Source organism: Megachile rotundata, chromosome 2, assembly GCF_050947335.1.
Source record: "Megachile rotundata isolate GNS110a chromosome 2, iyMegRotu1, whole genome shotgun sequence".
In the NCBI taxonomy this organism is placed as follows: Eukaryota; Metazoa; Arthropoda; class Insecta; order Hymenoptera; family Megachilidae; genus Megachile; species Megachile rotundata.
The window spans coordinates 20141312-20166240 of NC_134984.1; the positions used below are offsets into that span (position 1 = coordinate 20141312).

The 24929-nt window shown below is 40.0% G+C and overlaps 1 protein-coding gene and 1 long non-coding RNA gene across 4 annotated transcripts in view; both read right to left on the minus strand.

The window, feature by feature from the left end:
• Positions 1-5168: 5168 nt before the first annotated feature.
• On the minus strand, positions 5169-6870 carry LOC143263980 (uncharacterized). The gene is made up of 3 exons (XR_013037288.1): positions 6676-6870; positions 6317-6500; positions 5169-6256 (listed from the first exon to the last, which is right to left on the minus strand). It is a non-coding gene; the product is annotated as an uncharacterized LOC143263980 (long non-coding RNA).
• Positions 6871-19487: 12617 nt separating this feature from the next.
• Positions 19488-24929, minus strand: part of MCU (mitochondrial calcium uniporter) — a 69925-nt gene continuing 64483 nt past the window's right edge. For 2 of the 3 annotated variants that reach the window (XM_012293477.2, XM_012293478.2), the window contains 5 exons: positions 24178-24354; positions 23511-23629; positions 23294-23440; positions 22757-22960; positions 19488-22553 (listed from right to left, as the gene is read on the minus strand). In XM_012293477.2, the coding sequence (XP_012148867.2) occupies positions 22176-22553; positions 22757-22960; positions 23294-23440; positions 23511-23629; positions 24178-24354 (1025 nt within the window). In that variant the 3' untranslated portion in view covers positions 19488-22175. The remainder of the gene's footprint in view (positions 22554-22756; positions 22961-23293; positions 23441-23510; positions 23630-24177; positions 24355-24929) is intronic. The other variant, XM_076542250.1, reaches the window with a different exon arrangement.

Sequence of the window (24929 nt, forward strand, 5' to 3'; positions counted from 1 at the left end):
CCGTGAAACGTTTACTTGTTTGATATCTATATCCGCACAGTTTGCTCGCTGATTTTCCACGCTGAACGAGCACGAACGATGCTTCATCCGAGATTGATAGACTGTTCTAAACGCACCCTTACGTTACTTCCTATCCGTATGAAACAACGTTACACAACGACGCGGACGGCTTTATTCGTTCAGATATATCCTTGGAACAATCGGTTGACTCGACGTAGAAAGAAAGAAATAACTGTTCGTATCTTCTTAATTGCAACAGGATTCATGGTGTATCAAGCACGCACGGTATTAATAACGCGAACAATTTACGCGGTACCGATAATTTCACGAGCACCGAACCATAAGACATTACCACCGAGCTCGCAGGAATGCGTTTCCACGGTTTGTTTAACGACGGGTTTATACTCCCAATAAAATGTCGATCGCGTGATCGAAGCCAGGGCCGTTTAGTTGTTCGTGGAACGCTTTGTGCAACTCGCCAGTTACAACAAGCTATCTCTCGAAGTCTCTTCGTTGTCCCGAAATCCGTGTGACTGTGTAATATTATCGGAGGAGGACGATTCGAAGAGAGACACCCGGTATATCGGGGACTAACTATACCTGAAGTCAGCAGAGCGTGACTTTTCACGTGTAGTCGTGCCGGAGTGGGGCATGATCGTACCCCGGCGCAGAGTAAGACAGACTTTGATAGAATTTACACGGTGGCTTCTAAGAGGCAAGAACCTCTGCAAGGAGAACACCGCGATGACCACGGATTACGACAAGGTAATTCTTCATTTTTTCCCGGCCTCTGTCCACTCGGCCCATTTATCAGGTCGCACGTGTTCCGTCGCTATTCCCTTTGGTAAACCGACGTTATTATTCAACGTTAAAAAGGCTCGTCATTAAACGTCCGAAACGGCCTCTATGCCTCTTTCATTGCTCCGTTCCATTCTTGAAATCAAGAGATTCCGTTTACGCGTTTCAGCAAATTACGACGGTAATTATCTGCGTAATTGCCAGTTGTAACGTCGTTCGTGTATCTGTAATGTACGGAGGACAATCGACCGCCACGAACGTGTGATTTGCAACAAACAAACGTTGTTGGAAAGCTGTCTGATTCATCCGTGACATTGGCGTAACTAGGATTTTGCAGAGGGGTCAACCACGTGTCATACGTTTTGGTATCCTTGGCGCGAAATTCCCTGCACTCCCACGCCACATAAGGGATATCGAAAATCCGCACGCTGCAATTGCACTAGTTCTACGTATCGTAATTGCACGAGTCGAGGTACCACGCGCTATAATTATATTCGTCGGAATTCCTGAGCTGTAATTCTATAAGTTGAAATTCCACGCATTCCAATTTCACGCGTCGCAATTCGATGCACAATTCCACAAGTTAAAATTCTGCGTTGAAATTTCACGCGCCGACGTGCAGTCATTCAACGTGACACAATTCTGTGCGCAACAATTCCACAAGTTCAGATCGTACGCGTTGAAATTTCACGAGTCGTGCCTCCGCGCGCCGTAATTTCATAAGTTGAAATCTATGCTCTGTAATTGCACGAGCCGTAACCTCTCGCGCCATAATTCCACGTCTGGTAATTCCACAAGATGGCGTACGCGTCGCGACTCCAACCCCATATAATTTCACATATTGTACTACCCTCCACAATTTCGCGCACTACAATTACCGGCGTAATATCGCCACGCGTTTTATAGTTGGACGAACGTTAGATCACCACGCGTTATATGGTCACAGCATGCGATCGGCACGCGTTCGGCCTCCACGTAGCTACGCCAATGGTTCTTGCATAATCGTCAGTCATCCGATGCCGTGCAAAATCATTATGGTAGGTCAATAACACTTTTCGCAGCGTGATAGCGGAGGATCGGTGGCAGCCCCTTTTAATAATCCTTCGCGTCTTTTCTTAGCCATCGACGCCTTATTTCTTACGATTCATAATCTCGCTCGAGCATTCGTTTTTTTCGCTCGTTCCACGGCATTTCCTCGTTTCGCGAAGATACACCGGGGTTCCTTGTTCCTCCGAGGATTACCATGAGCATCGCAGCGCAACTGGTCTATGCGCATGGAGAAATGCAGCTGATGCGCACCGCTGAATCCCGAGGTCAGCGACTCGTCGACGGAGTTAGTGGAGCGCTTAGGCTCGCTCCAGGGATTTTATGAATTGGTGCATGCTGGAACGGCGAGGCGGCTCGCGCGAGCGAGAGACAGCGAGGAAGAGGAACAGGGACGAGAATTCAGCCGGAGAATCTTTATCCGTTCAGGCTGGCCACGGGATGTTACGAGACAAGTAGCATTAAGTACGAAGGTTATGCGAAAAGCAGTCGATATCGTTTAACAGCAGCATCGTTGATTTTATCTTCTCGAGCCTCTTTGAACCTCGCTGAGCCGCGGTTGCGTAAATTACTTCGATGAACCTATTCGATTCTGTTATACGCTCCGTGCCTAAATCTTCTGGTTCCCACACTTCCTGCCTTTCAAATCTTTTCGTAACCTTGCGATGACCTTGGGGTAACCTTGACAGTGACCTTGAAAAATGCACTGGGTTATAAACAATAAATATGCACAATGACCTTACGCATATTTACATGTTTATGACAACGCATGAACAGTTTATCTCCCATTGAGCAATATTAGCATTTAGGTAGCATACAATGTAACGTTTGAATAAATTATAATATTCGATATGCGATAGTTGTCGGAGGGTACAAAATGTTCAGTTTTAAATAATCATTTGTCTCCTGGGTAAATACAGAGTGTCGCAGCGGTATCGATGAGACATCGATAATAGGTGGTCAGATTTCTAGTCTGACCCACGTGGTCGGTTATTTTCTGTTCGTTTTACGTCCGCCCTTTCCACTTCTCGTCATCGTAGCGCCATGATTCCATGATTGTCCTCCGCGATTCTATTCTCTCTCTCTCTCGTCGCTTCATGGTGTTCTGCTCACGAGCCACGGAGTACGCAGGTGCATTAACCGGACATTCAGCACCGTAACGCTGGCCTTAGAGACGCGAAGATAGCTAGAGGAACGAAGGGGAACGGCCAGGAGGGGTGGAGGAAGAAAGTGTATAAGAAAGCAGGGAGAGAGAAGGGGGCCAACTCGGGTCTGCAAGTACTAGACTTCGCTGCTAGAGCAGATGGTCGGGATTCGAATTCCTTCGTCACCCGTTTCTAAACCGCGACAGGATTAAGCCCAAAGCTCGTCTCGGACGTTTGCGTCGGCCGCGCAGAACGAATGCGGCTTACCCGCTCAGGAATGTCTCCGCTTTCGACTTCGAGCTGGTTACATCGAAAAATCGCACCGCGCTTTATACCGCAGCTGACCGGTGTACAGCCTCGCTATCTTTACGAATTGTTGCTTCGACTGTCGTTTGTCTTGCTTTACACGGGCTGAAAATCGTTTGAAATACGCGAAGAGATCCACGACGGTAGAACTGCCGATTAAAAGCGATCACCTTCGGAACAGTGTGTTGAATCTAGCAGTGCTATGTTCTTTGATAGAATATGATACCTATAACTGCGTTCGTAAATTCTACAGGTACTTGTCTTCGGGTTTGAACTCGTATTTCCAGCATAAGTCGGTGTAGGTTTCCTCCGCGTTATAAGGTATTCTCGCTTCTGATTTTGAGAGAAGGAAGATCGAGGAAGAGGGAAATTTGTAGTTAGCTAATTCTACGTAATGTGCTCTCGTTTCGTGAGAGCATTCCATATATCTGCGTCCCATGCGGTCTAACTCCACGCGGTGTAATTCTACGCGCCATAATTCCACGCGTTGTAATACTCCATCTCACAGTTCCATGCTTCAGAACCCCAGGCTGTACGTGCCTTAATTAAAACTATGGACGTCTACGAAATAACATTGTACACTATCGGTATACACAAAACGAGACATCAAGTATCGATATATGGAAATTGCCTGAGAATCATAAACACGTATCGAACCTGATCCCATCCCTAGTGGAAACTCGAACCGACCAAGGTCCAGCTATGTATCCGGTATCCGCGATGGCAACGTTCGCAGCAGAGTTTGGAGCGGCACCAAAACGGCGATCGTCCCGAGGGAGCATCGTCGAAAATTGTGGCGTCGAGCCAACCCGCGTAAACGCGTGTGTCAGGCGGAAAAGCTGACTATGGCCCGTGCGTAAAACGAACAGGTGCCGAGCAAACGAACGGTTCTCCAGAGGTGCTCGTTGATCGATCAGACCATATGCCCGACAACCGAACAGAAAGAGGCTTCGAGTTAACGTTATAAATAAAGCCGAGGGGAATTCGAGACGCGATATTATGTCTGGTCGAGTCTCCTTCTGCCCTATACTCGGCGCATCCTCGAGCGGGAGACTACCGCTCGCTCCCCGTAGTCGCTTTTCACGAGAAACTGGTTTTCATCGCGCCACCGGTGCCGGTGATCTCGAGCCGGGGTATCGCGAGTCCGAAGAAAGCCTCGTGTTCTCGGGACCTGGTCGCTGTACTCACGGGAGTCGGGTAATGCGGCTTTAATGCTCGAAGATGCAACACGAGACGCGTCCTTCCCGTCGACTTTAAACGAATTCGACGAGGAGGAGGGAAAGACATTGGTCAACTGGCAAGGATTACCAGAAACTCGTGATCGTCGCGGTACCGCGTACAGTCAGCGGCAAATCTGCCTTTCCTGGGAAAAGACCGAGGGAGAAAAGATTGCTCTCTTCTTGATTGTTCTCTGACAGTCTTTCGAGGATTTTGGGGTACAATGAATCTTGGAATTTGGGCATGGATATGAAAATCTAAGGACGTAGACTTGTAGGAACTTGGAGATATAGAGACATGTGGAGGATCTGAAGTTTTGGTACTATCAGATTTGTAATATCAGAAGTTTGCAAATATGGAAATTTAGCACAAGTTTTGACCTCACGTACGAGTCGTTATCCATCGGGAAACAATGTTGTATCCGAGTGTACGTACATGAACCAGTGGCGTAACTAGCCAAGAATCGGGGTGGGATCTGTCACAGAATGTCACCCTAGGTTTCTCGATTCGACAGAACGAGCGGTGATTTAATAACTATGCCACGGATATTGACGTAATACCACAATCTAATCGTGGCCTCTTTTAACGCGTTGACTGCCACGGTGATTGTCGATCGAAGGTCAATCAATTTAATTATTCAAGGAAAAAACGCGGGAAACGAATGCTCTTAATACCGAGTGCAATACCAATAAATTAATTATCATATTAACTAGCAAATAATATTCTAAGAAATATATCCTGAATAATTTGTAATACACCTCGTCTGACCGTATATATAAATTTCCACTCAAGAGACGCGTTAACAATTCAGTTTACGCCAATGAGATAAACCGACGTCGACCGTGGCGCTGATCGATCTTCCTTTTTTCAAGTAGCAAGATATCAGCCAACACTCAGGCACCTCAAATAACGAAGAGAAGAGAAGAAAAGGAGGTTCGAGGTTGAGTTATCTTCGCGAGTTCGCGTCGTCTTGTTCGTCGTCCTATAATCGTTACGTTACGAGAAACTGGTTTCCCAGTGTCCTCGGTCACTTTATCTAACGACTTATCTCCCATCTGATATTCCGTGGCCGCGGCCCCGAAAATCCCCGAGGTTTCGTCGTAACAGTAGGTCGAAAAGCTGCGACAGTGAACTAACCGCGGCGAGTTTCCTCGCTGCAACTTTTAACGGCGTCAGATAAGGATCCTTGACACCCAGCCTCATCGCGCTCTGATTGAGTGTAGCACGCAGAGCTGGACGCTTAACTGCTCTCGCATCTTGCCGTTTAATTTAAGACACTCGACGCGAAGTCGTGCGTGTCGTATCTGGTAAATAATATCAGTTCTCACAGCAACGAACTGTCCGGTCGGGTTCGCTGGTTGGATCGGCCATGCCTGCGATCGCTGTAATTCCTTTATGACCTTAAAGCGATACGTTCTGAATTCTAAGTGACGCGCACGCCTTCCATCGGTACCAACCTACCGATCCGTCTGTACATCGTGCTTTTTCGTTTTCTTCCTTTCCTCCTTTATTTTGTCAGTTTTACAGGGGAATTCTTCTTTGTGCGAGCGGTACGCGCGTACGTGACGGCCACGTTTACAGGTTACCCCTCTGGGAACAACATTTCCGCCGCATTACAAATTCCTCTTTGTACGGGCTGACGGAAGTCGACTATCGTGCTGGTTCTCGACCCTGACCCAACGATCGCTCCTCGAATCCTTGGACAAATATCGTCGCATCTCGACCATCTTCGCGTAATAATCGCCCTGCGATGAGCTCCGGTAATTCGGCCGAGTCTTATTTTGTAGCAAGTTCTACTTACTTACTTCGATGTGACCAGTGTGCGTGATCGCTGTAACCGATTATTCGCTACTGTAAGGCGTGGAACACTTTTTGCTGTGCCCCTTTTTCTCTTGATTACCGTGCTCTACCAAAGGGAAGTCAAATTTGCTGTTAGCAAGGCTGTACTTTCCCTTGCAACCTGAACGAGCACCAACAGTCTCAGAATGCCTGCGTGAAACGCGTGAAATTAAACGTCTGATCGATTGAAAATTACCGAAAGGTGCGATGTATTTGTCCAGCTGCATTTTCGAAAGTTTTCGCGAAAATTGGTAAACACCGTAAATAGGCCTCGCGAAATTTTAAACAATTTTTGTTCGACCATAAAATGACTATTCATTGTTACCTATATTTCATAATCATGCCCCAATATTCGATCGATCGCGAAGTAAAAAGAAAATACGTAAGAGTTAAACACTTTCGCCGAATTGTTTTGCACAACACAGTATCTCGGACGAGAACGTAATTCGGATAAAAATGACGATTTATTTATGGTCGAACGGGGTCCGATCGGTGCAAACGTTCGCGAGTCCCTGACCGAATAATTGACGTTTCGTCGAATGTCAATATTCGTACGATTACGATATCCACAATCATTTAACATCGATAATTCGTCGATCAGCAAGTGTTATGAAAATCTGACTCACCGGTGACTCTTTTGTAACAGGTGTTGGACGACGAGCACTGTTTGGCTCGCTTCAACAGGTAAGAGGTGCAGGCTCACAGGCAACGAACCGTTTCGCAGGTGAAGCCCGCAGCTGCGAAATGAGACAGAGAGGGGCAGAAAAGAAATCGCTTTATTTGACACGCTGTCCTTCCGTCAGCCTTATTGAGTCGATTTCGACGAATTGTTTCAACCTCCGAGTCCCTCGAACTCGTTCAAATATCGGTCGAGCCACTACCGTTCGTTTAAATGGGCCATTCGCCCCGGGCACCGCGTTTAACGGAGCCCTCGGCTTACACTATTTTCGTATAAATACGGTTACTCTGGGGAATTTTTAAAGACTTATTGAATCATCAAAGTTTCGAGCTTAAAAATTTGGTGATTTTATTAATATTTTGGTCAGGTTAATAAATTAAGGAATTCAGTCATTTCCAAGTTGGGGAATTTATAATTCAGATTTTGGGAATTTAGTCGCTTTCAAGTTCTAAGTTATTAAATCTTCAAAGTTTCGAGCTTAAAAATTTGGTGATTTTATTAATATTTTGGTCAGGTTAATAAATTAAGGAATTCGGTCATTTCCAAGTCGGGGAATTTCTAATTCAGATTTTAGGTATTTAGTCGCTTTCAAGTTCTAAGTTATTAAATCTTCAAAGTTTCGAGCTTAAAAATTTGCTCATTTTATTAATATTTTGGTCAGGGTATTAAATTAAGGAATTCAATCATTTCCAAGATGGGAAATTTCTAATTCAGACTTTAGGTATTTAGTCGCTTTCAAGTTATAAGTTATTAAATCTTCAAATTAGTGCTGATAAATTCTAAACAATTTATAGTCTGGATTATCTAGGATGATCTAGGTATAGATTACTGTATGTTCATTTATGAAACTCCTCCTTTACAGTGCTGTATTACCTCTTCCTATAGTTTCCTTCCACACCGACATCCGACGGCCATATAACGAGACTTCACTGTAACCGAGTGAACCGAGGGTACAAAATAAAAATTTAAATTATAAAATTAATCAGTAACTAATGCCCGTATTCGAAGGCGAATTAAGAAGTCGATAAATCAAAACGAGCTCTAATTAATACCTGTTTACGCTGGCTCCAAGACAACGCGTTTAATCTATCGATCGAAGCGGTAATTTTTAGATCCCAGCTACGTATCTCACTTTTAGCATCGTAACTAAAGCGTCTACGAGATCCTTTCTCACAAATTATAATGGCCGTGGCATATCTTAATCTTGTCAGCAAACCGGCTCTCGATTGATGATGCCAGCAAAAGCGTACTACATAGTACAATTTAACAGCCACGTCAAACGATAACACGTTCGTTAAAGATCGGAAAAAATCCGCATCGTTCTTTTGGCATCTCAAAATTTATATCGGATTTTCCAATTTATCGCAGATGTTTACGATCCCTTTACATCCATAATTCATTACAGGCTCAGTAGGCTAATAACTAACAACAAATGAGAAAAGAAATTTAGTGTTCTCCAAGATGATTCGACGTGACGCCGTTAAATTATTTCCTTTGCGGCCGCGTGAAAGTACATCACCGATCCGCAAATGTTATTCGTGGAATGGAACCGCAATTATGCGCGAACCTTATCGAGCAATTTAAAAAAACAGTGGCTTTCTTCCGACAGTGTGGTGGTTTCATAGATATTTTATACGTAACCAGAGTTTCCAATTTTTCCAAGTCAAGATTACCTTATTGGGAATTTTAAGAGAAGACAGTGTCTTCCGTGGTGGTCATTGATAGATTTTTTACGTAACCAGAGTTTGAAATTTTTCCAAGTCAAGATTACGTTATTGAGAATTTTAAAAGAAGACAGTGTCTTCCGTGGTGGTCATTGATAGATATTTTATACGTAACCGAGTTTGAAATTTTTCCAACGTCTTGTTAGGATTACCTTTTTGGGAATTTTAAAAGAAGACAGTGTCTTCCGTGGTGGTCATTGATAAATATTTTATACATAACCGAGTTTCCAATTTTTCCAAGTCTTGTTAGGATTACCTTATTGGGAATTTTAAAAGAAGACAGTGTCGTCCGTGGTGGTCATTGATAGATTTTTTACGTAACCAGAGTTTGAAATTTTTCCAAGTCAAGATTACCTTATTGGGAATTTTAAAAGAAGACAGTGCCTTCCGTGGTGGTCATTGATAGATATTTTCTACGTAACCGAGTTTGAAATTTTTCCAACGTCTTGTCGCGATTAGACAGTCGTTTTAACACCGCGCGCGACGCATAGGGATTTTTCCGCGCGCGTTTTCCATCGAAAGAGGAGGAAAAGGTCAGCGTACCGTCGCGTCGTTTGAACACACATCGCGCGTGATGTGTGTCCGACGTAAGTGGAGCCCACGGTCGATGGTTACGACGGCCACGTTGGAGGTGCATAAACACACATAGAAGTGGAAATGCCAGGATTGGTAAGAGAGCCGCCGACCGAGTTCGCCGGAGACACGGCTGGCCGCCTGTGGCTTCGCTCTGCCGCTTTTCGTCTCTCCTTCTCCCTTATCCGTGACTGTCCCTCCTTCCATCGCGATTACCTTCCCTTTTTCAGATTCTACCGAACGTTGCAACCCTTCAGCAACCTCCGCGAAAATCAAAAGGGTAACAAATCCAGTTAACACTAAACCAGCATATAATGTGTATTTAATTTGAAGTTAAAAATGAAGTTCAAAAATAGTCAAACGATGAAACATAAATTAGTGCCCATATTTATTCTTTATCTTAATGAAAATCAATTCTGATTTCAAGAAATGTACTTTAACAAAATGTGTATTTAATTTGAAGTTGAAACTGAAGTTCAAAAATAAATAGACAAACGATGAAACATAAATTAGTACTCACATTTATTTTTTATCTTAATGAAAATCAATTTTGACTTTAAGGAACGTATTTTAACAAAATGTGTATTTAATTTGAAGTTAAAAATGAAGTTCAGAAATAAATAGACAAACGAAACATAAATTAGTGCCCACATTTATTCTTTACCTTAATGAAAACCAATTCTGATTTCAAGGAATGTACTTTAACAAAATGTGTATTTAATTTGAAGTTAAAACTGAAGTTCAAAAATAAATAGACAAACGAAACATAAATTAGTACCCACATTTATTCTTTATCTTAATGAAAATCAATTTTGATTTCAAGCAATGTATTTTGACAAACTGTGTACCTTATAATAAGAAACTTGTGCAGCGGTCATTTGGTTTGGTAGTTTTAGTGTTAATGTGTCGATCCGAATTCAAGCTTTCATTATCGAATGAATATACAATCCTGTTCGCGTAACAATCTTGAAGTTAACCTTTGAAATTCGTGAGATGACTATAGTCTGCACTGACTCGCGATCCTTCAACCTTCTCTCTGCGTACAAATATTTCAACGTCAACCACGTACTAGAGTCTAATTACACTTCCTGTACTTTCAGTATGAACGAGAAAATATTTTGACTGCGTATTTGTGAAATCGTATTAACTTTTGAGAAAGAAAATTAACAAATACCTATACAGGAGATTAAACGAAGATTTTATACATTGCACGTGGAATTTTAAATCCTAAACGAGTTTGAAGGAATGTATAAAATGTAAAAATTCTTCTTTTACATCGATAGAATATTCTGAAGATTGCGTTTTACACGGTGCATTTCTAACGAGCTGATCAGCGTACGAATTCGAGTTAAATAAGCAAATCTAATCCAAATAAAGTTAATCAGCTTAAATTAGCGCGAATCGCGGGTATACACAATTATGAAATTTCCAACGACCCGTTAGTTGGGTATAAATCAAGACTCTGTCCGCGGCAGATGCAACTGTCGTGGCCCGTTATAGTCCGCGAGTCTTTTCATCGCGTCGTTTTATAGCGAGCATCTGTTGCAAAGTCGTAAAAACGAATAGCAAAAAATTTGCAACGCAAATGTTGAATTATCTTGCACGTTGAAATTTGCGGAAGCAAATATCCCATTCGGTGAACAGGACTTCCGACGCTTTACGGCACTCAGGTCTAGAAACGCTAATTCACGCTTTAGGAATATTAGAATTACGGAAAATTTGGGGTGGGAATAGGTTCTCAGGTACTTAGATTTTTCTATACTCTCAAATTTCAAGTTTTTCTAATTTTTATGTTTCACATCTCCGAGGTTTCAAATTCTAAGACTTCTTAATCTTCAAATTTCTAGGTTAATATATTTCAAGCTTCCCAGATTTCAACGTTTGTGGATGTTAAGATCTGTGGATTTCTATGTCCTCAAATCTGAAACCTTCTAAATTTCTATATTTGTAGATTTCGAATTTTTAATCTCGTAGGTGTCCACATCTCTGAGGCGAAAAATCTCTGACTCCACATCCGTAGATGCTGAAGTAGATTTTTATCCGTAAGTTCTATCCGTAACTCTATGCGGAGGTAGTTTTCAAGGGAGATTTGGTGTCGACTGTACGGAGATTGGCAGGTATATACTTTGGAGTCACCAGGTGGATGATTTAGCCGCGCTTCCGAGGTTAGTCCCGGAGTTAGAGCGGCAGAAGCAGCGCACGAAGGAACGAACGAGCGAGGATCAGTCTTGCGGAGTGCCGCTGTTAGCGCATCGCACTATGACTAATTACGAGCTCAACTCACCCCACTGTTGGCCGATACGGCCCTATAAACGCCACCACCACCACGAGTCATTGTTCCTTTCCACGTCTATGCGTGTTCCTTCCTCCACTTCTCCGCCGACCTTTTTTCCCGCGGTACTTCTCCTATAGCGCCTTTCATACATACGCTACCGTTCACAAGTATCCGGACACAAGCGAAATATGCATTCGCGTTGCACGAAAGTTATTCAAGTATCTGCAACAGTAACTAAAACCGATTTTTTTTCTGCGAAGGTCAGAATACTGGAACGTTTTTCGATTGATAATTCTCGTTTGGAACTCGTATCTCGATGGAAAAGAAGCTACAGACGAACTAAACCGAAATTGCCGAGTGCGTAGCGTTACCTCCATTCTTATCTCCATTGAGGGAACCTAAACATCTACCAACAGTTTACAAACACTTGAAACATATCGAAGAACCCTCTGAATACGTTCTGCACCATAGAAATGAAACACAGTAGAAATGAAAATTTTTTTTAGAATCGAAAGCGTTTCATTAGATTCACAAATTTGGACTTTGTACTTCTGGACGTGAATTTTACTTTCACACTTTCATTGTATAATTTGTACTTAAAAATTAATTCTATTACGTTATGACACCTCAAAAAAGATAATAATTATTACAAATGATATGATAACCCTAAACACCTTTTGTACAAAGTTCAACCATGTTTTATGTAACGAAAGTGTCCGGACACTTATGGACGGTAGTGTAGATCCTCCAACTTACGGTACCCCTTATAGGAAGATCACTGAAGAATCGCCATCTTGGATACGAATTTAGATCGAGTCACTTCATGATTGAGCACTCAAAATGATTAACAAGTTAGTGTATCAGTTGCACCGATTGTCGATATAATTATTGACGATGTTGACGGTAGATGATATAGGGAAGAAACATGTACTGCGTCAGTGTACATTAAAAGCAATAAATAAAAGATTTCACGTCGAGCGTAAACCGGTCAAGTGACCGGTTCACACGTTCTTATCTCGAATAACATTTGCTACGATTTCTTGAAATTGAAACCTGCGTTGTTCTGAAGCTTTTAATTGCTTTCTATGTTCAATTTGAAAATTAAGCAAAGTACAAATCAAGATATCCAACAGGTTATTTTTAACCCTGAAGCACTCGTACTTAGGCCGTGATCAATTTTACTCGAATTTTTAATACGCTTCAATTTGGAGTTCAATTATAATTTGCATGCTCAACGATTGCATAATAATATATTGACATAACATTTCAAATTTTTTTGTCTGTTTTTGTCTTACAATATCGTCTTCATCACGTGACGCACGTAATTCTTGAAATGCGACCAAAATGGCTCACATTTTCACTACGATTCAATTTCGCGTTTAATTTCAATTCCTACCCCTTCCATATAGAAAATGTCCCTAACATTTAAACATTCCCTGTCTGTCTTAATGTTACAATAATTAAGTCTCTCCGTCTGACGCACTCGCTGAGAAAATCATAAGTTAAGGGGTTAATATTGTAGCTGTAATTAGTCAGTTCTGACTGACACATCCTACAAATAAGTCATAGTGCAAGGGGTTAATATAATCATTGAAACAAGTTCGTCAAAATATGAATACATCGATAGGCAACTTTTTAACTTCACAGTTACTGCGAGGTCCTACCCTTAATGAAAGAGCCTATATTCGTCGAGGTGCTCGCGTATCCACTCGGGGGCACCGAAGCGGCTCGCCGATAGCTCGTGCCTCGAACACGGTTTTGTCACGGCATGCACTTCTCCGCGGAACGGGCTTCCTCGTAATGGGTCGAATTTTTTCTAGCCTTCCACCAGCGCTCTTTTCTCGGAATATCGAGCCAGGAATTTTATGAAATCCACACTCGCAGCAATCGGTCTGTTTCCCTCTTTTTAGTTGTCTTTTTGCCTTGATCGTTAGCGGGGACGAGCACGGAACGCACGCGCGATCATATCGCGATATGCCGGAGACCGGCAATTTGCAATTGTAACGAGGAATTTCTATACTATAAAAGCGAAACGTAGGACCGCAAAACTGACCACTTGCCCACTGTCATTTCGAAAAACACTTCTTTACAAAATTGTTTGGATACTTTCTTGTATACGAGTTTGCAGATATTTCTGTATTAGTTAGGAGTTGATGATTGTAGCAGTTGATTGTAAGAAGAGGGTGTAGGGAGGAATGAGGGTGTAGGAAGGATATGTGGATGAATGCCCATGGGGAAAATTCATAAATTGTAGGAGGACTTCATGTTATAAATCCACATATTCCAAATCTCTTTACTCTGAGCTTTTATATATCAAATGCAATGACTGAATTTATATACTGATTATAATACTGAACCCTCATTTCCCGTATTCCGACACTTCGATTCTATATATTCCACATGCCTATGTCTCGAATCCTCAAGTTCCAAAATCTTTATGTATCAAAATTCCTATGTTCCGAATCTCTACTATAATAATAAGAGTAATAAGGACAATAATTACGGTTGTATCGATATTAGCAACATAATATGGGTAATAATACAAGTTATATTGATAATAGTAGGAATAATAAGAATAATAATTATCGTTGTATTGATAATAGCGACATAATATGGGTAATAATATAAGTTATATTGATAACAGTAAGAGTAATAAGGATAATAATTATCGATAATAGTAATTGTCTCAAAATTCTTATATACTGGAATTCCTATGTCCCAAATTCTTATGCACTGAAATTTCTACGCCCTAAATCTCTACGCCTCGAATCCCTATGTGCCCAAATTCTTATGCACTGAAATTCCTACGTCCCAAATTTCTACGCTCCAAATCTCTACGCTTCGAATGCCTACGTCCCCAAATTCTCATGCACTGAAATTCCTACGTCCCAAATCTTTACGCCTCGAATCCCTATGTCCCCAAATTCTCATGCACTGAAATTTCTACGTCCCAAATCTCTACGGCCCGAAACCCTACGTCCCCAAATTCTTATGCACTGAAATTCCTACGTCCCAAATCTCTACGCTCCAAATTTCTACGCCTCGAATCCCTATGTCCCCAAATTCTTATGCGCTGAAATTCCTACGCCCCAAATCTCTACGCCCCGAATCCCTACGTCCCCAAATTCTTATGCACTGAAATTCCTACGTCCCCAAATTCTTATGCACTGAAATTCCTACGTCCCCAAATTCTTATGCACCGAAATTCCAACGTCCCAAATCTCTACGCCCCAAACCTCTACGCCTCGAATCCCTACGTCCCAAATTCTTATGCCCTGAAATTCCTACGCTCCAAATCTCTACGCCTCGAATCCCTACGTCCCCAAATTCTTATGCACTGAAATTCTTACGCCCCAAATCTCAACGCCTCGAATCCCTACGTCCCCAAATTCTCATGCACTGAAATTCCTACGCTCCAAATCTCTACGCCTCGAATCCCTATGTCCCGAATTCTTACATCCCCAATCCTCCACGTCCCAAATCCCTATAAACCGAATTCCTACACCCCAATTTCAATACACCGAAACCTCACACCCCTCAAATCCCTGTAATCCCTATACCTCTCACGTCCCTATATCCCTGAAATCCCCAAATCCCTAGTTAAACCACAAACGATGACCCGAACCGTAAATGTATTGTTGGTAGTAATCTATAGCACAGGATCGAGGTGCTCGCGGCTTCTCGCCTTCGTAATTTAGGAGGAAACGATTTACTGTTTCCGGTAATGGTCACCAGCAAACCGTGTCCGTGTAAGAGTCACGCTTGAGGACGAAGAGGTGGCCGATTAACAAAAACCGCGTTTGTTTGAGTGTAGCCAAGCAACGACGGCTAATTTGGACGGTACCGTTACGACCCGCATATAGCCGAGCCGTGCGGATAAAACGGGAAGGTTTAACGATATATTGTTGCTGGTTAAGCACACCGGTAATTCTTCTGTCTACGCTTCGTGATGATAGTTGGGTTATTAAAAATATTAATTATAACAACGCGACGAACGGCGAAGGAAGGGAGTGCGGTCGTTAACACCTGCACGCTTCGTGCGCTGTTTGAAATGGCGCGAACGTTTGAACATCCACGTTTCAACATTCAGAGCATTCTTATTTTTATTCTTCAAACTTGGTGTGGTTCAAATTTTTAATGATTGCTGTATTATAAGCTTGACTCTTTCATCTCTAAATGCCTTAAGGGTTGAAACTTTTAAGATTTTTAAGCTTTATTCTAAGCTTGACTTTTTCTTCGCTAAATGCCTTAAGGGTTGAAATTTTGAAGATTCTAATGATTACTTTATTCTAAGCTTGACTCTTTCATCCCTAAATGCCTCAAGGGTTAAAATTTTGAAGATTCTAACGATTACTTTATTCTAAGCTTGACTCTTTCTTCGCTAAATGCCTCAAGGGTTGAAATTTTGAAGATTCTAACGATTACTTTATTCTAAGCTCGACTCTTTCATCCCTAAATGCCTTAAGGGTTGAAATTTTGAAGTTTCTAACGATTACTTTATTCTAAGCTTGACTCTTTCATCTCTAAATGCCTTAAGGGTTGAAATTTTGAAGATTCTAATGATTACTTTATTCTAAGCTTGACTCTTTCATCCCTAAATGCCTCAAGGGTTGAAATTTTGAAGATTCTGATTACTTTATTCTAAGCTCGACTCTTTCATCCCTAAATGTCTCAAGGGTTGAAATTTTGAAGATTCTAACCATTACTTTATTCTAAGCTTGACTATTTCCCCGCTAAATGACTTCAGGATTGAAATTATGAAGATTTCAATGATTTTACTCTTGAAACAATTCAAGTATACGATTTTTTAAATCGTGAAGCTCCTAGAAGTTAGAAAGTTTTGAGGAGGAAATAGGGGAGCACACGGAACCCGCGTAGTGCCGTCCCTGCAAAGGAGAATAGAACTAATTTTTGTAACGCGTTTCGTCGTCGAGAGTACGGCTAGTCCGGTGGTTCGCACGTATTTACGGGTTTATGCCATTGTTTCGAGCGGCACCGTCAGTATCTTTCCACGAATAGACGATTTTACGGTAGGAGGGCTCGGAGCGCGAACGACACGGAAGGTAGGAGAACATCCTGTGTCGTAGGACCCCCCTTCACGCTCTGCTGGCTTTACTTCGTAACGCTGATTTCCTAAGTATTCTTTCCTTTCCACGGTGTACCGACTCCACTCGAGGAACGTGTAGAAGGGAGACAAGCCATCAGTACCGCCCTTAGAGTCGCCCGATCGCCCTCGATCTTCAATTTTGGTTCATAAATGGGGACGTTTGATAACTTTTTTATGTTCGAATTTGGGGGTTGGGGTTTGGGAATTTGGGAATTTAGGGATGGGGGTTTGGGAAATTGGGGAATTTGGGAAATTGGGATTTAGGGATTTGGGAGTTTAGGAAGTTGGGGTTTAGAAGTTTGGAAATTGAGGGGTCGGGGTTTGGGAAATTGGAAATTTTGAAAGTTGGGATTTAGGGATTTGGGAATTTAGGAAATGGGGGTTTGGGAGTTTGGAAATTTAGGGATCGGGGTTTTGGAAATTTGAAAATTTGGGGATGGGGGTTTGGGAAGTTGGAAATTTAGGGATCGGGGTTTTGGGAATTTGGGAATTTAAGGATGGGGGTTTGGGAAGTTGGGAATTTAGAAAGTTGGGATTTAGGGGTTTTGGAATTTAGGAAATGGGGGTTTAGGAGTTTGGAAATTGAGGGATCGGGGTTTAGGAATTTGGGAATTTAGGAAATTGGGATTTAGGAATTTGGGAATTTAGGAAATGGGGGTTTAGGAGTTTGGAAATTTAGGGATCGTGGTTTTGGAAATTTGAAAATTTGGGGATGGGGGTTTGGGAAGTTGGAAATTTAGAGATCGGGGTTTTGAGAATTTGGGAATTTAGGGATGGGGGCTTGGGAAGTTGGGAATTTAGAAAGTTGGGATTTAGGGATTTGGGATTTTAGAAAATGGGGGTTTAGGAGTTTGGAAATTTATGGATCTGGGCTCAGGAATTCGGGAAATTATGAGGGTCGCAAACTTACAAATTTAGAAATGCAAAGGTTTAAAAATTTAGGGATTTTGAGATTCACAAAATTAGAAATATAGACATTTAGAGATTTAGGTATTTAAAGGCGTAGAGATTTATACATTTATTCAATTTTACACCCTGATCACATCCATCCATAACAAGGGACAACTAATCAGATACTACAGTGTTTGGTATCTGATTAGCATTATTAAAAATAGTATCGATTATTAAAAATAGACGTTATTAAAAATATTATTAAAAATAGACGTTATTAAAAATATTATTAAAAATAGTATCGATTTTGCGCAGGGCCCCAACGACTCTAAGAGCAGGTCTGCATTGTCTCTTACCTGAGAATGGAGATGCTCTTAATTAAAGCGCTTCAGTCACCGGATTCCGACGAGAGAACGCGATTTCTCACGTTTCAGTTCACCCTTTTTCATCGATTGTTAATCCAGAAAGGATAATAGGATGTTGCGAAATAAGTGCCGACCATTTGTCTCGAAACGAAAGAAGGGATACTTTTTGTTCGGATTTGTAACACTTTTTATACGAATAAAGCAAATACGTACGTTGTATCTATTTTTGTACGTAACAGAGTAGAAAATACATTGACCCTGCTGTGAATTTGGAATTGAGAGTATGAAGAAGTTTCCACTGCTTTGGAGGCAGTTTTCTTTATTAATATTTTGTAATTATTTTTATAATAAAAGTAGACAGCGTTATTTTTTAGAAAATTAGCACAAGTTTATTATGAGTGGTTTAATTGATACAATAATTAATTTCCTATTGTTAACGTCTGAAATAAATATCTAAGACTTAAATGAAAGATAATTTTAGAAAGTGTATCAGCATTCTAGTCATTCAATTTGTGCATCAAACTTGTACAAATTAATGTTCTTTTATCATTTACGTAAAATAATGTAGTTAATTTTAAATTTGAAAACATTTCGATAGTTTTATTCGAGCATATTTTTTAAATTTCATATTTACGCGCGAGTTCGCGGAAAATCATAACACTAGCGACATCTAGCTGTGGAAAGTGCAAACACCGAAATAAAAAATAGGCTTTTTCTAGAAAATGAGGCCTTTTGACGTCTTTTCGACGGTCGCAAATTGATCTACGATCCTGAATAAGTAATAAAAATGGGTTTGCAGTGAGCTCAAAGCTCTATATTCGAAAATAAAGAAAATAGCGTTTTATGGACCTAAAAAAGCCTAGCCATCTAGCGGTGGAAGGTAGGAACTAATCGAACTAAAATTTGGAAGACTATTTATTTATTTATTAAATTTTTACAACATTTTAAGGCTTGTAAACGAACTTGAAGCTAGTCAGTAATAATATTTGAAGTAATTATGCAGAAATATTTAAAATAAAATCTGTATTACTTGAGCTTTTACGAAAATGGAGCATGTGGCGCCATCTAGCGGATTTATGCGGGAACTAACGAAAGTGGTGTTTCAAAAGTGTGTAGTTCACCCTGTTCGCCGGAGAGATGGCGCCACTTGTTCAATTTTTTTAAAACCCAATTAACACTAATTTTATTGATTAATATTTATTATATACTTCAAATATTAACACTGAACAGCTCTAAATTCTGTTACAAGTCTCAAAATATCATAAAAATGTGTAAATAAATTAATTGTGTTCCAAGTTTTAGTACCTACCTTTCACCGCTAGATGCTTAGACTTTTTTAAGTCCATTCTAACGTCTTCAGCGAATTGTAGTTCTTTCAAGATCGCAAAATGTTCTATTCGTTTCAGAAAAGAATAAAAGAAAAACACAAATTTTCTTTCTGTGTAATTCCACCTCTAAACATTGAATTCATTAAATATTTATTTTCGAATTACTAGTAGAAGGGTTTTAAAAGAAATAAGACATTTGTCTACGGTTCACTTTATTTCAAATTGTATTTGTTTTATGTATAACTAAGATACATGGGCGTAAATCACAGCACAACGCATTGTTGTATATTCATTTATGCATCCATTTGGGTATCGTGTATGTACATTGAATAGTTTTGAACGAAACCTATGCATCTCGAGACTCGAACTCAATCAACAGAGTTCATAAAAACATTAAAAAGCTACGATGTGCGCAAGTATATCGAAAATCGCGTCAGTTACAATACACCATATTTTACATTAAACTCGGCGAGTGTCACAATTAGGAAGAAGTACAGTCTCGAGTCTCGTTCGCTCGATCAATTTGTTACATAGCATATCGAAATAAATCGTAACAACGTATATACATAGATATTAAAAAACGCGAACAAGTTTAATAAGATTATCTTCTCTATCGTCGATCGAGGGAGGTAGGCGTTTCTTCATAAAGCTTCGAGGAAACGACGCAACAAGAACATTCACAAAATAATCATACACGTATTATTTATATGTATACGATATATATCTTTTTGTATATGTACAAAAAACTTGTATACGAAATCTTTTTTAAAGATCGTAAAAAATATTTCAGAAGAAACTGCATTTTGCGAGGACAAGAAATTGATTTTTGGGGAAGCGGATATTATAATTATATTATCACCAATCGTGTCCCATGTGCACAGGATACACGTAATAACGTCGCGTATTCTTCTTCTTCAATTTCGAGCCGATTTACACAAACGTTGAAATCACTTTTAGCGAATCGTAGAAAGAACGATTTAAAATATTGGCACTAGATTACTTTAATCAAGCGATTGTCGAAAGGGGAAATGCGACGAAGCGACACGTTTTTAATTTCTGTGCCCTGAAATCGTGTTTAATATCGTGCGCAACGAACTAACTGATTCGTTGTTAGCTTAATACACTATCGGTACACCTCTAAACGCGATTTCTCTACTTCACCATCGACTAGTAAGACTTGTCGAGATACATTTCATAGTACGGCAAAATGTCTACGTTACATACGTTACCGTGTAATAAATAGAATGATGAATTTTTAAGTCATAATTTACAATACTGGTGCAAGCACGAAAGGACTCGAATTACCTCATGTCGCTGCGACAAGAAACGATAAAGACTTAAGATTACAATAGAATAGAAAACGTACAATATTTTTCGAACGGACGGATAAGGGATTTTTATGCAAGCGAGAGAAAATTTCTTAGAGAGCCTAGAAATCTATTTTATAATCCTATGCAAGATACTTTCGTGAGTGATATTCTAAAGTGTAACAGTAGTAATATAGTTTGATTCGAAAGTGCTAAAGTTCTATTTGTACCGGTGCACAAACTTTAATCGTATCCTCACTAGTTAACAAGAACAAGATAAATGGATTGAATTCTTGTTGTAAGTATCGACTGCTAAAATCTTATCTCGAAGCAAACTTCCCGAACGATCTTAGCGATGCGGCTATCGTAACATTCTTTTATTTCTCGTAAAAGTTGCTAACAGAATATTCGAAGAAACGGGAAGTTGGAGTAAAGTAGACTGTACGGTCGAAACTATTGTATTAAATGATTAAAATCAATCTGTTACGTTATTTCATAAGTACATCGTTTCTTCCTTGAAACAATGAATATGTACAATAATAGTCACTTGAAATAAAAGTTAAGTACATTGTACCTCGTCTATTAGATGAAGAAGATTCGTTGATCTTGCCAGATAAAAAAATGTATATTTACATAAACATTGTAGATCTGTCGTAGAAAAAATAATGTCGCAATATGATGAACTGTAAAATTATTCCCTAAATAAAACCTTTGAGATTTAACTGTCGATTTATCTTAAAATACGCTTGTCTTTAAAACTGTAGTTGTGCGAGAATTACGAGGATTAATTTAAAACTAATGAACCATTGGCGTAACTGGGATTTTCGTTCGAAGCGGAGCGATCTTAGCTTTACAATTTAGGGAGTCAGTGATTTGGAAATTTGGTAACGTTTCCTAACTAGTTACGCCGGTATAACAAACATTAAATTATCACAAATATTTTGAGACTTACAACCAAGTACAGGATCACTCACCAAACACGAAACATTTATATCGTTGACAAAATTCCCGTAAAAACTTAGTACTACGTTTAGATGAAAAGAAATGTACAATATGAGTGAAATAAATAAAAATGCGAATTCGTAGAATTCGAGGTTAGCTTTACATTTAGTTCGTTTTGATTAGATAGTTTCAGTGAATTATCCTGTATGCGTCGAGATTGCACAAAGAAACACGATCTAGCAACGTCATCTTAGTTCCTTAATTCATCAATTCGCTAGCGCGTTAGTCAAAGATAGTGCGTAGAAAATTGTGGTATGTACACATCTTTGATCGAGGTCTTCCAAATGCACAGCGGTCAACAACATTGAGCATCAGGCAAACGTTTACTATACACATAGTCGTTGATTAGGAGTATCGTCGTACTACTTGGAAGACTCCGTCGAGGATTTAATCATCTGCGTCCCATTCCACGCGAACGAAAGTAAACCTTTCCTCTCCTTTTCGTTACCTTACTTAACTTTCTTACATACAAATGTCATTCGATAAACGCCCTGAGTCTTGTCGAAGAAAAAAAAGATACGATCGAATCTTTCAGATCTTCCGCAGCAAGATATCTCTTTTAAAGCTTTAGCGATCAATAATCCCTAGGTTCTTTGTGCGTCCTGTTTGAGCTAAATCGCGTTTCCTCGTTAACCGGTTTCTTGGACGTGTCTTTCTCAGGAAAGATTCCTTTTTTAGGAAGACTTCTTTCCGGACTAGGACTTGGACTAGGCGAGGAACTCGGTGATCTTGAAGAACTGCTGCTGCTCGAACTCGACCTTTCTCTTTTCTTCTGTTCTATCTTATTCTTGTGATCGTACAGAGGTCCACGGATGATCTTCAGGGTAGTTTCGAGCTCGTAAGCTCGGTCCTTTAAACTGTTGTAATGGTTCAGGTCGAGTCCCAGTTGCTTTGCTCTCTTGTGGAGGGCGATGAGGCGACGTCTGTTTAATACGTCGGGCAGCATGTATTCCTATTCAAAGTTGTACAAAGATATTATAATACATATATTATAGGATAATATAATTATAGGATAGGATAATATAATTTAATATTATAGGAATTTTATTATGTACGAAGAAGTACTTGAGCTTTGAGATCACATAGAACATTGCATTTGTTTATAGATGTCGCTCGAGTAAACATAAAAAAATGGCGCAACTTAAGAATACTAACTTGTTTAGTTAAGAGGAAATAGATGAAGCAGGCCATCGTTGTGCCATATGTAACAAAGTACGTAACCGGCTCCATAATGTCCCACGAATATTCCCACCAGGTTAATCTTGCTAGGCCGCTGAACTGAACAGACATCAGGACTAGACACACCCAGATGAATATGTTTGCCTTCCTCGTAGCTGTGGTCTCCAATTCTTGCAATTGCTACGAAAAGAGCAAAGACTATTGTACTAATTTATCGTTCTGTTTGCCACATTGTGATGCAGTGTCACAGTTAACTTAGTTCAAGGTTAAATTTCGACTTCTACGTGGTTCTGGTTTCCTATTTTCGGAATCTGACATTTCAATATCCGTCAACTTAATTCAAACGAATGATGCTTTATTAATCTCCGAAAGGGGAAGACGGATCAATTGTGACCTAGACATCTATTACTGGTATTTCGACTAAAATTATACGCTTGAATTAAGCAAAGTTTCAAAGCCTTGTAATAAGTAACCTGAAACTGTAAAACAGCATCTGTAATATTAAAGCTTCACCTGTTCCAGAGGTTCCAGTTCCAACCTGACCGCCTCTAATTCGGCTAATACTTGCTTCTCCATGTCAGCATAATGTTCTCGCACATGAAACGCCTCGTACAACTGGCAGACTAACGTTTGGACGTCCGACAGCTTTTGCATATTATCCTAAAAGACATGCATTACATCAGACTATATATTCAATTACAGTTTTCCAAAAATAGAGAAAGCAATTTACCATGGTGTACGTCTGATGCAAAGGTGGTTGAACAAGATATTCGTTGTTGTTAATGATCAGTCGAAAGTCGTCTTCTAGTAACGACTCGATCGTGTTATTGGAGCCTATCCTGACACCATCTGAAATTATTACGTAAAAACAATATAAGTCTTTGCAGTGGTTCGACCAAATTTAGATTATTGAGTCGAGGATTTTAACTAAAGTTAGATTCTTGTGTAGAAGATTTAATCAAATTTAGAGTGTGGAAGATTTAATTAAATTCAGAGTGTGGAAGATTTAACCAAATTTAGAGTGTGGAAGATTTAATCAAATGTAGAGTGTGGAAGATTTAACCAAATGTAGAGTGTGGAAGATTTAACCAAATTTAGAGTGTGGAAGATTTAACCAAATGTAGAGTGTGGAAGATTTAACCAAATGTAGAGTGTGGAAGATTTAACCAAATGTAGAGTGTGGAAGATTTAACCAAATGTAGAGTGTGGAAGATTTAACCAAATGTAGAGTGTGGAAGATTTAACCAAATTTAGAGCGTGGAAGGTTTAATCAAATTTAGAGTGTGGAAGATTTAACCAAATTTAGAGTGTGGAAGATTTAATCAAATGTAGAGTGTAGGTTTTGCCAAATAGAAATGTTTGTGCAGGTGTTACCACAATTAGGTTAACGAACTCACCGATGGACGTAACGATAGCACGATCGATTCCGCGATCTTCCCTTTTCAATAACCGGAGGAAGTCGCCCACAGTGTGGGTTATCGGTTTCAGCGTGAAAACGCATTGGTCCTGTCTGGATGGCAAAGGTACCGTGATCCTGGGTAATCCTCGATGGTAGGTCACGGTTACATCTGCAACTGAGGTGGTTTCCAAGTTTAATGTCTCGAATAACCATGGGTCGTAGGTGATCCGCAAGGGATACTCTGTAGGTAATTGGGATATAACACGGGGTAAATTGATCTATCGAGATAATGATAATTCTATGCTCTGAATTAATGAAATGGAGCATTACTTCGCAATGAAATTATTATTCGCTGAAGGTATACTGCAGAAATTAATACTAATGTAAATTGGATGTGCTAAAATGGAAAGCAAAGTTCTGGCTTCCGAAGCTTGGTTTTATTTCTGGGGCTTATGAGCCCCTTTATGAAAATGCAAACTGACCTCGTTTTTTAAAATGCACACAGGAATGTTCAAAATGCAGAGTACTCTTCTCATAAGAAATTGTAAACAACGAATCGGTATTTGTGTTAAAGTGAAACAATCCTTAAAATAATAAACAAAATACCACTAAATTAAAAAGAAATTACCACTGAAGTAACAATTTATTCGATATAATTGCACCGGAATAATTTTCACGTAAAAACTTAAGAGATAAAAGTCCTCGAGAGGTCGCACAAAACTCGTAAGTCCACAGAGCGAATAGTTCGCG